Here is a 16370-nt window from a genome sequence, read left to right on the forward strand (position 1 = left end):
ATCACTTAGGATTAAGAATTTTGTATGTAAAATATGTTGAAAGAATGATGGATTTTGCCTACTTATTACATTATGGTTTACATATTTTCCTGGTTTACATTTGAAAAAAAAACAAAAAAAAAACTATGAAAATCTAGATACATACCAGTTTACATATTCCAGTTACCCCATTGGTATCTTTCCATAAAGAATGCAATGGAATTAGTATTTATAATTAGCAATATTTGATTAGTTGAGTTTGTTTTTAGAATGTTATGAAAGGTTTCATTCATACCCATAGCAATACTGAAAAAAAGAAGAAGAAGAAACGCTCACACAATGCATAGATACATTCGGAACAGTAAAAAATACATTTAAAAAAAACATAAAACTCAAACATAGCGTTTGAATCACATTGAGTCTTGAATTTGAATTATGTAGTTTCTGTGCCCCAACTTGATATTCAATGAAAAGTGTTTGTTTTTTTTAACATCACATTATAAAGTTAAATTTGATTTTTTTACAACTCTTTTTCTTTTTATGATGAGGAACCCTCGCCGAAGTGAAGGAAAGCCTCGGCTGAGGCCCCACAACTACCTTGCCTTCATGGGGTACCTCTGAAAGCTATGGACACACCGGTGTGCCAGCAGGGTTTGCCCGCGGTGGCTTTTTAACTCTTCTTTTAAAACGTTGTGTTTCATCCACCCTCTTTGTTACACGCCCATCCAAGGGAAGCTACTTTCTCTTGAAACTGACATTGTTGAGAGAAAATGCTTTCCCATGGTGGAGATGTAAACTCGGTTTGATAGGAAACATGCATGTTTACATTTATTAAATAGACCTCAACCACATATGTTTTTCATTTTGATGTTAAGAAAGAGAAACCGACGCCCCCTAACAGAAAAATTTGCTGTAGACGTATTGCTAGCTATGTTCACACGTCCTATGTCATGAATATCAATGAGAATTCGTATAACAAAAGTTCACAAGATATGGAAAAGTGTCTTGAATGTCTAGCAATTTGATCATTACAAATTCACAAGACATGAAAAAGGGAATTGAATGCCCAGAAATTTTATCATCACAAATTCACAAGATAAGAGAGAGAGAGAGCTCTGGCCAACATAAATACCTCTTTTTCCTCATAAGGAAATTCGTGATTAGTATATATAAAATCTCTCTCTCTCTCTCTCTCCCCAGAAGCTATGTCACAAAGAGGACACGTGATGAGAGTTCGACTCGCAAGTTAGGACACATGAGGACATTGATTTTTTTAAATTTGTTTAATCAATACAAACTAGTTTTTGATGATTTAGTAGTAAAAATGCATATTTTATTGAAAATATCAAAATAATGTTACCGTGAAGTGTCAAATAATGTCTGCAGGTGTCGTCACAGACACGCCCTTAAAATATGTTGTCCCTGTGACGTAACCCAGTAGAAATTGTTCAACGTAAAGAAATCTCCCTCCCTCTCTCTCCATACCCACAAACATATCTTCTAAGGATCAAGATTTGAGAGACTTCCATCTTTTTGGATGGTACAAGATTGGTGGATGACCAACATGGCTCAGTCGGCCTAAACCCACCAAAACCAAGCAACCCCAACATCCAAAAAGGGAAGTAGGGCTAGGGTGAAGGATGGCAGGGTCAAAAATCGCCCTATCATCTCTCCCCTTCCTTTCCGGGCAACCCAACACGGATACCGATCACCAAAAGTGGACGAAGCAACACGAGCTCCTTCGCTCCCCTCACTCCCACCTGCAATGAACCACCGAAGACGACGATCGCCCCTGCTTTGATGGACGCCGGTTCCGGTAGCGCGCAGACGGAGAGGACGCTGCTCAAATGGATCGTCTCCGTGGGAGGGATCATGAGCACGCTCGTCGTCTACGGCGTTTTGCAGGTACTCATCTCGTATATCTATCGAATACTTCGTCTGCGCCGTTTAGATGCTCGGAGTTCGTGGAAAAAATGGGAAAACTTGAAGTGGGTGTTGCTGGTTTTAGCTCGTTGGTGGGGAACAAAGTTGGGGTTTTGTAGCTAATTGGTTTGTTTGTTGGATTGGGACGGAAATCTGGAATTGGTGTGTTCATTGTAGAGCTGGTTGGTCGTCATGATTGAATGGAGTGTTTAGTCATTGTTGGTGTGCTTGTAAACGTCTTGTTTATGTGTGCATTGTTTTTGATTGATGTTCAAGCTTCTGTGGCAGCGATTACGGTGATGATGTTTAAGCTTGCATTTGTTCAAGAAATTCTTGGTTGTTTTGACTATAATTTATAATTATTGTGGGTGTGGAATAATTGAGGATTGGCGGTGGTGGATGGGTTGCTATCTTCATATGGTACACTGGGTGCATGTGTGATTTACGGAAGGGGATGCCATGTCAGTGCTAGCAAGTAGGAGTGATCAAGATGGACTAGGCAGGTTCAGCTCCTTTATGCCCAAGTTCTAAGCCCATTCTTGACTTTCAGATTGTTTGTAAACAAACTGAGCATGTCCACAAGTGGCTAAACTGTCCCTGTGATGCTTATATTCACCGATTCATGACAAAATATTTTATTATAACTGCTCCTAAAGCATTACCCATTCCTTCACTTCTGTTATTATATGATAATAATATGCTCGTAAGTCCTGTAATTTTTGGAGCAATGTGTTGAAGAATCATTATCCTCAAGCTTTCTCACGCCTAATAGCTTTCTTTAGAACAGAATGTTGTGACATGGCTGTTTCAATTAGCCATGTGGCTCCATTCAGAGTGCGGCATTGTCAACACAAGGAAAAATAAAAAAAGAAATATTGTCTTCGAGAAGCCTGAGCAAAGCTTTTTATGCTCTCTGGGTTGCAGTTGGTGCTAGGTCATCTACAGATAACCTGAATATTATCGTTTTCATCCTCAGTTGTTTGTTTTCATAAATGGATTGCAGTGTGGAGGTGCACTTTTATTAATAACTATCTAGGCTCCTTTCACAAAATAATAGATGAGAGCATTCAGGAAGCTCATTCAATTTCATGGGCTAAAAGGAAATCTTAAGTCATTGCTGAGTTGAGGTTCACTATATTAGTCTTTGCAATGTTATCAACTTTATGATCACCTTCTATAGCAATCTGACCTGTTCTTGATGTGTCTCATTTGTTATATTAGACAGTCAGGTCATGCTCAATCAACAACAAACATAAGGTGTCCATCTTATACTGCCAATTTACTCTCTTTGTCTCCTCCAACTACTATTTTGTCACTTTCCTCAATTGTTCACCATCTTCTTTTATTGATCAAATGTGTCGAGGATGTGGTCGGAGCTGTCGTGCTTGTACTTGATTGACTTACATTGGATGTGGTTACCATCCATGATGTGCATGTCATTGGTTTCTCTTCCAAGGCAGTTGATCTGTTTGTTTCTCCTAAGGTATGTTATTCTTTGGAGGTCGTGTACAAATGTTGTTAAGTGGTGTTAACCTGTAAGCTATTTCTTCAAGAGTCTAAAGGGTCTTTCCCTTTAGCAGGCTGTGATGTACAGTTAAGATCCTATTATATGAATTATTCCAATTGGTTCAAAAATATGGATGAGGGATGATCAGTTGGATGTCAAGAGCATGAAGATTTCATCAATTATAATGTATTTCATGTTCCACATTTGCTTAAACAATTGGGAAATTAAGACATTAGAAATTCATTAAAAGTAATAATCATATAGCAATACAAGGGTTTGATCAAAATTTCCTCTTCTCAAGGCTTACTTCATGATGTGATTGGTGCACTAATAGGTGGTTCTTGACATGGCAAGCCTACTTGGTAGATTTCCAAATCAACAAGTTTTATCAACGTGTTGACTGATCAACGTCGTGGTATTTAATGTTTGAATAATATTCTTATTTCATTTTTTGTCAGTTCAAATTACCTTGTGATGTGAACAACTCTAGCCCACAGCACACAACAAGGAGCCAAGGCAATTAAACATAGTGATTTTTTTTTTATGTGGAGGAAAGCTTCAGATCGATTCTATGACATCTGTTATCGTTTATAGTGCCATAATGTTTCCCTTGGTCAATGGTTGATCAACACCCACTTAGGGAACCAGAGTGTAGGTGTCCCTGTACAGACAAATGGATGAACTCTCTTTTCTTATCATCAAAGCACACTTCAAGGATGTTAGGAAGCTTTCCACCCTCAATAACATAATTCTCATTAAAAAATGAATCATACCATTGGCGTAGGTGATGTGGCTCAAGCAATAGTTACATAGAACAGCTCTCAGACCCGTTTAGATGTTATTGGATGTCTCAATATGCTAACTACAGTTCTAGGTGAAATATCTTTTAAAGGCTACCCAAAATGATTTTTTTTCTCAACTTTTCTGTCATTCGATAAGTCTATGCATGCTTTCTTTAGAAATTAAAAGCTTTTAATCAATCTCATGACTTTGTGTTCAATGACCTAGATGAGAAACCTTTAATTCTTTGTTGATGTATTGGCATGCGTCATGATTATTCTTCTCATGCACAGAGAACAGTCTTTTTTTTCCATTCTTTTGACAAACATAGTGTTTATTTTTAACTCTATGACCATAAAGTCTACAAACAAAATTTGATAAGAAAATTACATTCCAATTTCTAAGTAGGATATAACCTTATATGCTGATTATATAAAATATGTGGTTAAAAACAATGCCTAGATTACCCTTACCAGTTATGAGATGATACAGGACCTTGCATAAAATACAAGAAGCTATAAATATCCTAGAATATTAGAATATGTTTCCGATTAAATTGTTAATTTATTTGCTTTCAGTTGGGTGTATCTGATTATTGTTTATGATAAAGGGCATTTCAAAGTCATTATAGTGCTGCTTATATGTTCATTTAATTCCAAGGTATCCATCAATTTTCATGATACCAATTGGTGATATCTAATCTACAACTGGAGTGACTCACCCAACACAATGGTGCTTATAGCATTTGCTGCCCCCCCTTGTCTCTCTCTCTCTCTATTTTGCTTATGTTACAAATGAATTGTTCTGCAGGAAAGAATTATGAGAGTTCCATATGGGAAAGATCGTGAGTTTTTCAAGTACTCACTTTTTCTTGTTTTCTGCAATCGTCTTACAACATCAACCGCAGCTGCAGGTGCCGTACTGGTGAGCTATAGCTAATATCTTCAAGAACTTCATGAATCAACTACATTATATAGCCTTAATCCTATGTCAAATAAATTCTTGATTTTATAGGTAAACAAAAAAGCTCTAGACCCTGCAGCTCCAATATATAAATATTGTGCTGTTTCTATATCAAACATCTTTACAACAACATGCCAATATGAGGTAATGGGTCTTGCTTTCACCTCTGCTTGTAGAACTGATTTATATGGATAATATTTAATGCTTTTGTTGTAAATTTGTGATTATGAAATGATCGTTGCAGGCTCTCAAGTATGTAAGTTTCCCAGTTCAGACCCTAGCAAAGTGTGCAAAGATGATACCTGTAATGGTGAGCTACCTTTCTTAGTGCTTCAAAGTCATTTGGTTACTATAAGTCAGATGTCAATTCTCATGCTAGTTAAACTCTGGCTCTACTTTCATATTTTTTGACACCAATTATTGCCTTTTCCTCACATGTTTTCGAGTTTTTCATTTCAATATTCATTTGAGATGATTGAACTTTCAATTAGAAATCAGATCTAAGGTAACTTTGTAATGGTGAAGCACTTTCCAGCTAATTTGTTCCTACTTAGTGCTGCTAACCACCATTATCATTGACAATGTGCTTATGTAAAAAAACTTAGTTGCCAAATATTTATGCTGTACACTACATGGAATGCTTTTGATTACATAAATAATTTTGGGTTTCTTCCAAGTCCCTTGTGTATTTGCTAAAACCATCAAAGTTCCTCCCTTATCCCTTTTCCTGTAAAACATCCCTCAATTTTAAACTATTAAATGCATGTTTTTCCTTTTCCACTTCTTAGAATCTTCCGCAGGACGTTCAAATGGTAATGTAGCACGCATTACAGTTTCTGTCAGCCTTATAATTGGAACCTGACCACATGGATGATTTTGCCATGGTTAGCTTAAAGTCAAATGTATTTTTTGGCAAAGGGGTAAGAGATGAACTTTTGTGGGTTTAGCCAATAGCACGTGCACTTATTCAGGGTAAACCAACTAATTTTCAGACACTCTTCACAGTTATCTATGATATTGTTTTTATGCTTCATATGAATTGACTTTACATGGGAAATTCCGGGTGATGCTCACAGATCAACTTTGCTGATCCAATTAAATTTTCTTTATGCTGTCTACAAACAAATGCCATTAGGCTGTGCTATCTCTTGGCTGTCTTGTTCTATATAAAACATCCTCACTATCTTTTCTAAAATAATATCTGCATTTATTGATTAAAATTTTACCATTTTATGAGGTATGTTTTACAAATTTTTTCATATTTCAACTTTGGTTTGCAGGTCTGGAGTACATTTATTATGAAAAAACAATATAGCGGGCAGGAGTATCTATTGGCTGTGCTAGTGATGCTTGGATGTACCCTTTTCATTCTATATCCGGTAATTAAAGTCAAATTCAGACTCCTGCAGTTTTGGCTTTGACCTTTCTTGCCAAAGGTTTTCAGATGCTGTGTTAAACTTTTATTTCAAAAGGGTACTTTGCAATTTCTATGTAACTTGTAGAAATGGCCTTATTCTTGGAGGAAGAAATTTCGACCACCAATGTTAAAGAGGAGCGATGAGAGTCCCTAACCCTATCAAAGGCTTGTCATAAGTGAGGAAAATTTTCCGTAATTCATTATTATCAACTGGAACCACCTTTGTCAAAAGCAACTCTTTGATCCATCCAACCCATCTTAAGCCCAATTCATCCATGCATTCAAATAAAAAGGTCCAGCTGAGTTTCTCATTTTCTCTTATATCCTGACTCTAATGCTACTGATCTTAAAATGCCATCAGAATTGGTCTATCATTAGAAGTTCTGCAAAAACACTAGAATAAGAAAAAAGTTTAAAAGAAAATATAGTGTAGCTCTCGTCTATGTTGTAACTGAGAGATTTAATTTGAATTTCATTATGGATAAGCAGGAGGAATTCTCAAATCCTCTACACAGAGAGCTTGCAAGTTTACACTGAAAATTCATGTTGATATCGTGGTGTCAGTATGAAGTTTTTGACAAACTCAGTTATTGCAGAAGTAGATAACAGATTCCATTAATAACTGACTGTTTTGTTTCATTGGCACAACTCAAGTCAATTTAGTTGATCCTTTTAGGAGGCCTTAGCTGGCTGTTTACTGGCTAGCCATACCTACTGTTATTTTGGGGGCAATATCAGCAATGCAATTCATCCAACTATAAAATAAGTATTTTGTTTTTTATAGAAAATTTACTATTATTATTATTATTTTTTAAATATCCAAGAATGTTCAAAGAAAAATCATTTATTTTAATTTATCCCAAGAAAAATGCTCTTCATGAAACCAATATGTTTCAAACTATTTGTCGTTCATCAAACTATTATGAGAACTAATTAGTGTATGTAAAGATTGCACAATGACTTGAATGTAATGACGTGCTTTTCATGGTGATTTAACGATTCATTCTTTAAGAATATTGGGTGTATGTAAAGATTGCACAGGTTCTCTAATCTTCAACGAAAGTGTTCTCTCAAGGAACACACTTACAACATCCACAAAGAGAACCACGAGGTGTTCCAAAGGATCACTGTCACAAACTCCACAAAGGGGATAAAAAATATAAATTTTTAACAAAGAGAATGTGCCAAAAGGCATACATAACAAAGGGGAGAACACCCCTATTTATACATAAGGAGAAAAGTGAGAGAGAGAGTAGCGAGGGAGCAAGGTTCCCAACGGCTAGCAATCAAACTTAGTTTGACTTCTCCCTATATTACATATATTATTAAATATATATGTAATATATATATATACTACCATATATATATATATAGGGATAAATGTTTGTACATTTTAACACTCTCTCAAACTTATGGTAGGATAACCGAAATTTTGCCTAAAATAAAGTGAAACCTAAGAGCAAAGAGAGGTTTGGTAAAGAAGTCCGTCAACTGGTATTCTGATGTGACATAAGGCAAATTGATAGTTCTTTGAAGATATTCTTTTCGAACATAATGGCAGTCCATCTCAATGGGCTTCGTTCTTTCGTGAAACGTGCTGTTGCTGGCAATGTAGATATCACTTTTGTTGTCGCAACACATCTTTAAAGCTCATAGAATCTTGATTCTCATATCAGCCAACGGTCTTCTCAACCATACAACTTTCATTGTGGTAGTGGCCATGACCTCATACTCGGCTTCAGTTGAAGAGAGAGAGACCTTTTGTTGCTTTTTGCACCTCCATGAGATTAACGATTCACTTAAGAAAACACAAAAACCTGTGGTTGAGTGTCTATTGTTTGGATCACCTCCTCGGTCTGCATCTGTATAGGCAAATAAATCTAATGTAGAAGAGGAAGACATAAACAAGCCTCTAGAGAGAGAATTTTTAAGCTATCTAATAATATGCAAGACAACTCTCTTGTGAACAGTTATGGAAGCGTGCTAAAACTGACTGGCTGTGTGTACAACACATGCAATATTAGGTATAGTAATAGTTAGATAAGAAAGAGCTCTGATAATCTGTCTACAAGGAATTGGATCATCAAGAGGCTCTCCATCATCAATTCTCATCTTAACATTTGTTACTTCAAGAGTGTCAACTTTCTTATCATCTGATATTCCAGACTTGAGAATAATATCAGAAACAAACTTAAATTGAGATAATAAATATCCTCTAGGAGAATAAGCAACTTCTATTACTAGAAAGTAGCGTAGAAAACCCAAATAAGTCATTTCAAAACTAGTTTTAAAAATATTTTTGATATATTGAAATCCCTGTTTGTCTTCTCCAGTGATTATTATGTCGTCTACATAGAGTAGCAGAATGACAATACCTGCATTAGAATCCTTAACAAACAAAGCAATGTCAGTAAAGCAAGATCTAAACCAATATCAAGCATAACTTTGCTGAATCTATCATACCATGCTTTGGGTGTTTGTTTCAATCTATATAATGCCTTGTGAAGGCGAAAAGTCTTTCCTTGAGAAAAACTCATACCAGGGGGTGCCTCCATGTACACTTCTTCCATAAGATTTTCATTTAAAAAGATGTTTTTAACATCTATTTGGTATATAGACCAATTTTTAATCGAAGTTGTTGCAATAAGAGTTCTAACCGTGGTCATGCGAGCAATTGGTGTAAAGGTTTTTTCATAATCAATGCCATGTTCTTGCAAATATCCCTTTGCAACTAACCTAACTTTATATTGCTCAAGGGTTCCATTACTCGTGGTTTTTATTTTATATACCCATCTACAACCTATGGGTTTATTTCCTGGTGGAAGATTTTGAATAGACCAAGTTTGAGCTTTTTCCAAGCCTTCAAGTTCTACCCTTATAGCTTCAATCCATTCAAATTGTTCTTTAGCATGATGAGCGTGTGATGAGGATTCTACATATGAGTGAATCAGGGCTATGCATGCTTGATATTTTGGAGAAAATGAATCATAGGATACAAATTTTTATAGAGGTTTTGATACTCTAGATGATTTTCTAATTTGCAATTCATCTTTACTAAGGTTAGAAAACTTTTCAAGTGCACATAGAGGGTTTTGATTTCTCCACCTAGAATATTGCATGCAAGTTTGATCATTGTGGGGGCAATTCATTAAGTGGTTCAAAGTCGCTAGATTCAATAACGTTCTCTAAATCATGCTCACAATCACAATTATCAATATCTTGCTTTGAGACAAGGTCAAATAAAAAAGAATACTCGGTTGATCTTTATCAAAGAAAATTTCTTTTTCTAAGAAGGTAACATTTCAAGAGATATATAATTTTCCATTTTTAGAATCATAACACTTATATCCTTCTTGGTTATCGGCATAACCAAATAAGGCACAAGGAATAACTCTAGGAGAAAACTTGTCATTCTTATTGGTAAAAATAAAACATTTGCAACAAAAAATTCATAATCTTGAATAATCAAGGAAGAGTTTAAATAGTTTTTCAGTTGGTGAGATACTATGTAACAAAGAGGATGACATTTTTTTTATGAGAAACAGTAGTCAGGACAACTTCTGCCCAAAAAACTTTAAGCACATAGCTACCAATAAGTAAAGTCCTTGAAGTTTCAATAATGTGTTGATGTTTTCTCTCAGTTAGGCTATTTTGTTGTGGTGTCTATGGACACGATTTTTGATGTGTGATGCCATGTGAGTAGAGATAAGTTTTAAATTCTTTTGACAAAAATTCTCCCCTGAATCAATACGAAATATAGAAATATCATTTTCAAGTATATTTTTGACCATCTTATGAAAATTTTGAAAATAGAAAAATACTTCAGATTTATGTTTAAGGAAGCAAATCCAAGTATATCTAGTAAAGTCATGCACACAAATAACATAATATGTATATCCACCTTTAGACACAACTGGTACTGAACCCCAAACATCCGAATGAACCAACTCAAATGGTTTAGATGAAACAAAAGTTCTATCTTTGAAAGATAATCTTTTCATTTTTCTCAGAACACAGTCTTCACAAGTGAAATCATTAATATTACAAAATTTTTCCAAACTTGGAAAAAATTGAGTTTTAGATACACTGGGATGTCCTAGTCTTCTATGCCATAATTTTAAATCAATTTTTTGGACGTTACAACAAAAAACATCTTTCAGTATCTCCAAAAAATTCATATAGTAGAGACCTCCCTCTCTATGGCCTTGCCCAATCAGCTTCTATGACTGACGATCTTGCACCAAACATTTATTTGAAGAGAAGAAGATATTACAACCATAATTGGATATTTGAGATACGAATAAGAGGTTCAAATTTAATTTAAGAATGTATTCAATTTTTGGAATAAGAAAATTTTTTGAGTTTGAAAGATCCTTTTCAAAACTTTTTATTCCTTTGATTTCAAGAGGTGTATCATTGGTCGTAAATACTTTTGACACACTTGAGTTGCTATCGCATTCGGATAAAATATTATTGTTTGGGGTCACGTGAAAAGATGCACCAGAATCAATAAGCCAATGTATCTTACTTGGGTTCGAATAAGATGATACTGCGGCCCCAACTGAGGAAGATGACCCTCCAAGTAGAGGCTGAAGGGCTTCAACTAATTGAGCTAGAGACATGCTTCTATTAGGTGTGAGAACATCCTTTTCCTTTGATTCTTGTGATGAGCCAGTCGAAGCAACCTTCTTTTCAAATGTCCCTTCTAGTTTAGGACATTGAGGCTTAGTGTGTCCATGTTCATGACAAAAATAACAAGTGATTTTCTTTCTTTTATAGTCATTTTCTTGTCTTCTATAGTGAGGTGACTTATATGTGAGAACATAGTTTCCCGGTCGAGAAACGGCTAAGACCGAGTCATCTTCACTTTTACTTACATGCTTTTTTAATTTATTTTCTTTTATACTCAACTCTTCTATAGTGTCTTCAATAGATGACACTTTTCCTCTATGGAGAAGAATAGAGTTTGTAAATTCAAATTCTGGCTTTAGACCGTTGAATTGTTAAAAGTGCTTCGCATCTATTTGCTTTTGGCAGAGTTCTATGTTTTCGGTACAATGCTACTTTGGCTCTAGAAAAGCCAATTATTCTCAAAGTTTGGATATGTCATTATAGTATTCTCTAATAGTTTTATCCCCTTAACTATAGTCTGAACTCTCTCTTGCACATTGCATACATGTGCAATATCTTTAAGAGAATACATTCTCCTGAGATAATCCCAAGCCTTGTTGGCATGCTCAAATTGAGCAAGGCTTGAACATTTGTTTACATTCACACTACTAATAAGCCAATACATGATCTTGACTGTTAAAATATATGTACATATGTGTATATATATATATATATACCCGATAGGGGTATTTTAGTCTTTTTATATAATTGTTTCTAAAAACAACTATTTGAATTAGGTAGATTTTTTTTTGTAATTTTCTTTTTATTTCTTTTTTTATTTTTATTTTTATAATATGCATTAGGGGTCCTAACATAGAATCGTTGGGGCCCCCAACGACTCCATGTGGGAGCCCCCAATGGTCTCTCATTTCTCCCCTTTTGTGTATAAATAGGGGCTTTACCCCTTGTATTTGTTATGCTTTCCAAGGCTCTCTCTAATAAATATTTCTTTACTTTTCATGCTTGTGTAGCCTTTTTAGGCTTTTGTATTGTCCCTTGTGGACTTCTTACTTGTATGCCTTAGTGCTTGTCCATTATTGGACTTTGTGAATGCTTGTGCATTCTTGGGATACATTTTCGCATACTTCATTGCATGGTATCAGAGCAAGGTTGTGCTCTTGATTCTTGATAAAACTATTTATAGTTTGTATTTCGAGATTCTCTTGCACTCTTTTTGCTCATCCTCTCTCTAAGTCAATATGGAGAGTGAGCATAAGATTAATCTCTCCTTCAACCTAAACGACACCAACTGCATGATGTGGGCATCCGCCATGGAGAACAACCTCAAGGGCAAAAAGCTTTGGGGATATGTGATGGGCACCATTCCGGAATCACAACTCCAACTTACCAAAATGGAAAGAGGACAAGAAAAAGCTTTAGAGAAAAATGTGCACATTAAAGTCATTGAAGATCACCAATCCAAGATTGAGGTTTGGGAAAGTAAACATGCAAAAATTCTTGTATGGTTCATGAACAACATAGAGCTAAAGATTTGTGCCAATATTGCCAAATTCTACAAAACAAACAAAGCATGGTTCTTTATGAAAGGTATGTATACTAAAAAAGACCTCGCAAAACAATTTTTCTTCAAGAAAAAATTTGCACCATTAAGCAAGGGGACATGAGTGTCCGTGACTATTTTAACACTCTTAGTGCCTTATGGGATGAATTATCTATTCTAGAACCCAAATGGCTGGCTAGTGAAGATGTTGAACTTAGAAGAGAACAAATGAAAAAAGAACACTTTTTTCAATTTTTACATGGGCTTAGGCCTGAATATGAACAAGTTAGATTTTCTCTTCTCCATAGATCCAAGTCTCTTCCCTTAGATGATGCTGTTGCCGAAATATGCCAAGAGGAAATTCATCTTGGCATGATAAAAGGAGGAGATGAAGTCTTAGCCGTGTCCAAGCCCGATAATCATGTTAAAACTTACAAGGCTCCACACTTTAGGAGGCAAAATGACTATAATAGAAACTATAGGAAAGTCATTTGCCATCATTACCAAGAACCAGGACATATAAGACCAAATTGTCCTATGCTAAATGAAGCTCCTAAAAACAAAGTTGCTTTCGTCGAAGAAACTACGCCAAGGAACTAATAACCAACCAAAGGAAAAGATTTCTTTTCTCTTGCTCAACTATCGGAGGCACTACAAATTTTACTAAAATCTCTATCTACATCGGGTGCCGCCATTGCCTCTTTCTCTCCTCCAGGTATGTCTTCTTGGATCCTTAATTCGGGAGCTTCTTTTCATATAACACCTCTTGAGAATGGTTTATTCAAGTTATGCTTTAATTCAAAAACCTCTTATGTTTTAACTGTCGATGAAACATCTTTACAAATTAAAAGCGTTGGAACTTTAAATTCTTTTAAAACCTTTTTTTGTGCCAAATGTTAGAGCTGTTCCACAACTAAATCTAAATCTTCTTTCTGTTTCTCAAATATCTGATCATAGATGTGAAATCTCCTTCTCATCTAAGGGTTGCTCCGTGCAGGATATCCGGTCCGAGAAGCAGATTGAATAAGGTCATAGGAGGGAGATCTCTACTACATGAACTATTTGAACCTTCTTACCAACTCTTTTTGTAATTATGTCCAAGATAAAAATATTGAAACTTGGCATAAAAGACTTAGACATCCAAGTTTCTCTAAAATGTATCATTTTTTCTTTGAGAATTTTTTTTGTAATGAATTCTTTTTCTTGTAAGGATTGTATTTTCGGAAAAATAAATTCCACTCCTTTTCCAAATAGAATCTTCGTTTCTAAGAGGTCTTTTGAATTAGTTGATTCGGATGTTTGGGGACCTTCTCCTGTCATATCAAAAGGCGGATACTCATTATGTGACATTTATTGATGATTTTACTAGATATGTATAGATATACTTTCTTAGTTTGAAATCTGATGTCTTCTCATTCTTTAAAAAAATTCATATGATTGTTAAAAATCAATTTTCAAGCAACATCTCTATCCTTAGATCCGATTAGGGTGGTGAGCATTTATGAAATGAGTTTCAAAATTATTTAGAAACAAATGAAATTTGTCATCAAAGATCATGTCTTAGAACTCAATAAAATAGATCAGCCAAAAGGAAACATAGACAGATCTTGGAAACTACTAAGACACTACTTATTTCTAAGGATGTTTTTGGGCCAAAGCTGCTCTAACATCAACGTATTTGATAAATAAAATGACCTCATCATCTTTGAAAAATATATCTCCTTATGAAAAATTATTTGAAAGAATACCCGACTTCAATAGATTAAGAATTTTCGATTGTAAGTGCTCTGTGCTTTTTCATAAAAGAAATAAATGGTCTCCCAAAGCTATTGAATATGTATTCTTAGGTTATGGAGAAGATAAAAAAGGATATAGATGTTTTGATAAAAAAACAACAAACTATATGTTTCTAAAGATCTAACCTTTTTAGAAAATGAAAATGGTTTTGAGAAGACCAAAGACAACAATGAAGTTGAATACACCTTTTTATTTGATCTCTTACCGCAAGAAGAGTTAATCTCTAATGATAATTCTTTGAATGATGAGCGAGATATTCTCTTAAATATCAAGGAAAATGATAATGAAAATATTGATGAAAGGATATATATAAGGGACGACATTGTTGATAGACCTATATAAACTTATTTCCGGCGTGATCAAAGAAATCCTATAAATGCTTTGAAAAAATATTCCCAAGGTTCAAACCTAGAGGAAGCTTCTCTTAGGAGATCTAGTCGTATCTCCAATCTCCCAAATAGGTTCGTATCCTACGACACATTAACACCAAAATATAGGTCATGCCTAATTGCATTACATTCATTTCACGAACCACCCATTATAACGAAGCAAAAACTCTTCCCCAATGGGTTGAAGCTATGAATTTAGGACTTGGCGCTATTGAAAAAGCTAAAACTTGGGCGATAAATTCGTTACCCATAGGTAAGAAATCTATAGGATATAGATGAGTTTTCAAAGTTAAGACTAAGAGTGATAGGTCCTTAAAACGTTACAAAATAAGATTAGTGGCTAAGGGATATTCTCAAGAATATGGTATTGACTACGAACAAGCATTTGCCCTCGTTGCCATACTGACTAGTGTTAGGACCCTTATAGCTATTGCATCTATCAAACAATGACCCATTTACCAACTAGATGTAAAAAATGTTTTTTTGAATAGTGAATTAAATGAAGAAGTTTACATGGATCTTCTGCCAGGGGTTTGCATTGGGAACAGAAAAATTCTTAAACTTAGAAAAACCTTATATGCTCTAAAACAAGCCCCAAAAGCGTGGCATGATAAATTTAGTAATGTGATGACTCATCTGGGTTTTCATTCATGCTGACACTGTTCTTTTTGTAAAAAGTAAGTGATAAGCAAGAAATCAATGACATTAAAAGAATCTTAAAAGAAAATTTTGATATGTTTAATCTAGGATTCTTAAGATACTTCTTAGGTATAGAAATTGCGTACTCTCCCAAAGGGTACATTTTTTCTCAAATGAAACTTGCAGCTGGCATTTGTACTAAGTCTGATATTTCAGATGATAAGAAGATAGAGACCCCTAAAGTCATTAATGCCAAATTGAGACTAGAAGATGGTACTCTACACAAAGATCTTACTCCTTACCGTCAACTTATTGGATCTTTTACATACTTGTCTATCACTCGGCCATACATAGCTCATGCAGTTTATTGAGTTAGTCAGTTTCAACATGCTTCTACCATTGTGCACATGAGTGCTCTCTTAAGAATCATCAGATATATCAAGAACACCATAACCAAGGGAGTTTTTCTTTCTTCATCCTCTTCACTTGATTTGTTTGCTTATACTGATGTTCATTGGGGGAGGAAATCTCAATGATAGAGTCTCAACTAAAGGTTTCTGTGTGTTTTTAGGTGACTCAATGATCTCATGGAGATGCAAGAAGCAACACAAAGTATTGCTATCCTCAACTGAACCGAATATTATGTAATGACCACTACAACTATGGAGCTCGTGTGGTTTCTCTCAGTGATATGGCCATAGTCATCTCCTTACCTTCGAAGATGTGCTGTGATAACAAAAGTGCAATCTACATCGCAAGCAACCACACCTTTCACGAGCGTATTAAGCATATTGAGATGGACTG

At 35.1% G+C, this 16370-nt stretch overlaps 1 protein-coding gene across 4 annotated transcripts in view; it reads left to right on the forward strand.

The window, feature by feature from the left end:
• The first annotated feature begins 1499 nt into the window (after positions 1-1499).
• The window catches only part of LOC149835314 (UDP-galactose/UDP-glucose transporter 5B-like), a 54242-nt gene continuing 39371 nt past the window's right edge, over positions 1500-16370 (forward strand). For all 4 annotated transcript variants that reach the window (XM_090008379.1, XM_090008378.1, XM_090008377.1 and 1 more), the window contains exons 1-5: positions 1500-1884; positions 5000-5113; positions 5204-5296; positions 5397-5462; positions 6433-6531. In XM_090008379.1, the coding sequence (XP_089864505.1) occupies positions 1780-1884; positions 5000-5113; positions 5204-5296; positions 5397-5462; positions 6433-6531 (477 nt within the window). In that variant the 5' untranslated portion in view covers positions 1500-1779. The remainder of the gene's footprint in view (positions 1885-4999; positions 5114-5203; positions 5297-5396; positions 5463-6432; positions 6532-16370) is intronic.

This window comes from Nuphar pumila, chromosome 6 (assembly GCF_984573655.1).
Source record: "Nuphar pumila chromosome 6, dmNupPumi1.hap1.1, whole genome shotgun sequence".
NCBI classification, from domain to species: Eukaryota; Viridiplantae; Streptophyta; class Magnoliopsida; order Nymphaeales; family Nymphaeaceae; genus Nuphar; species Nuphar pumila.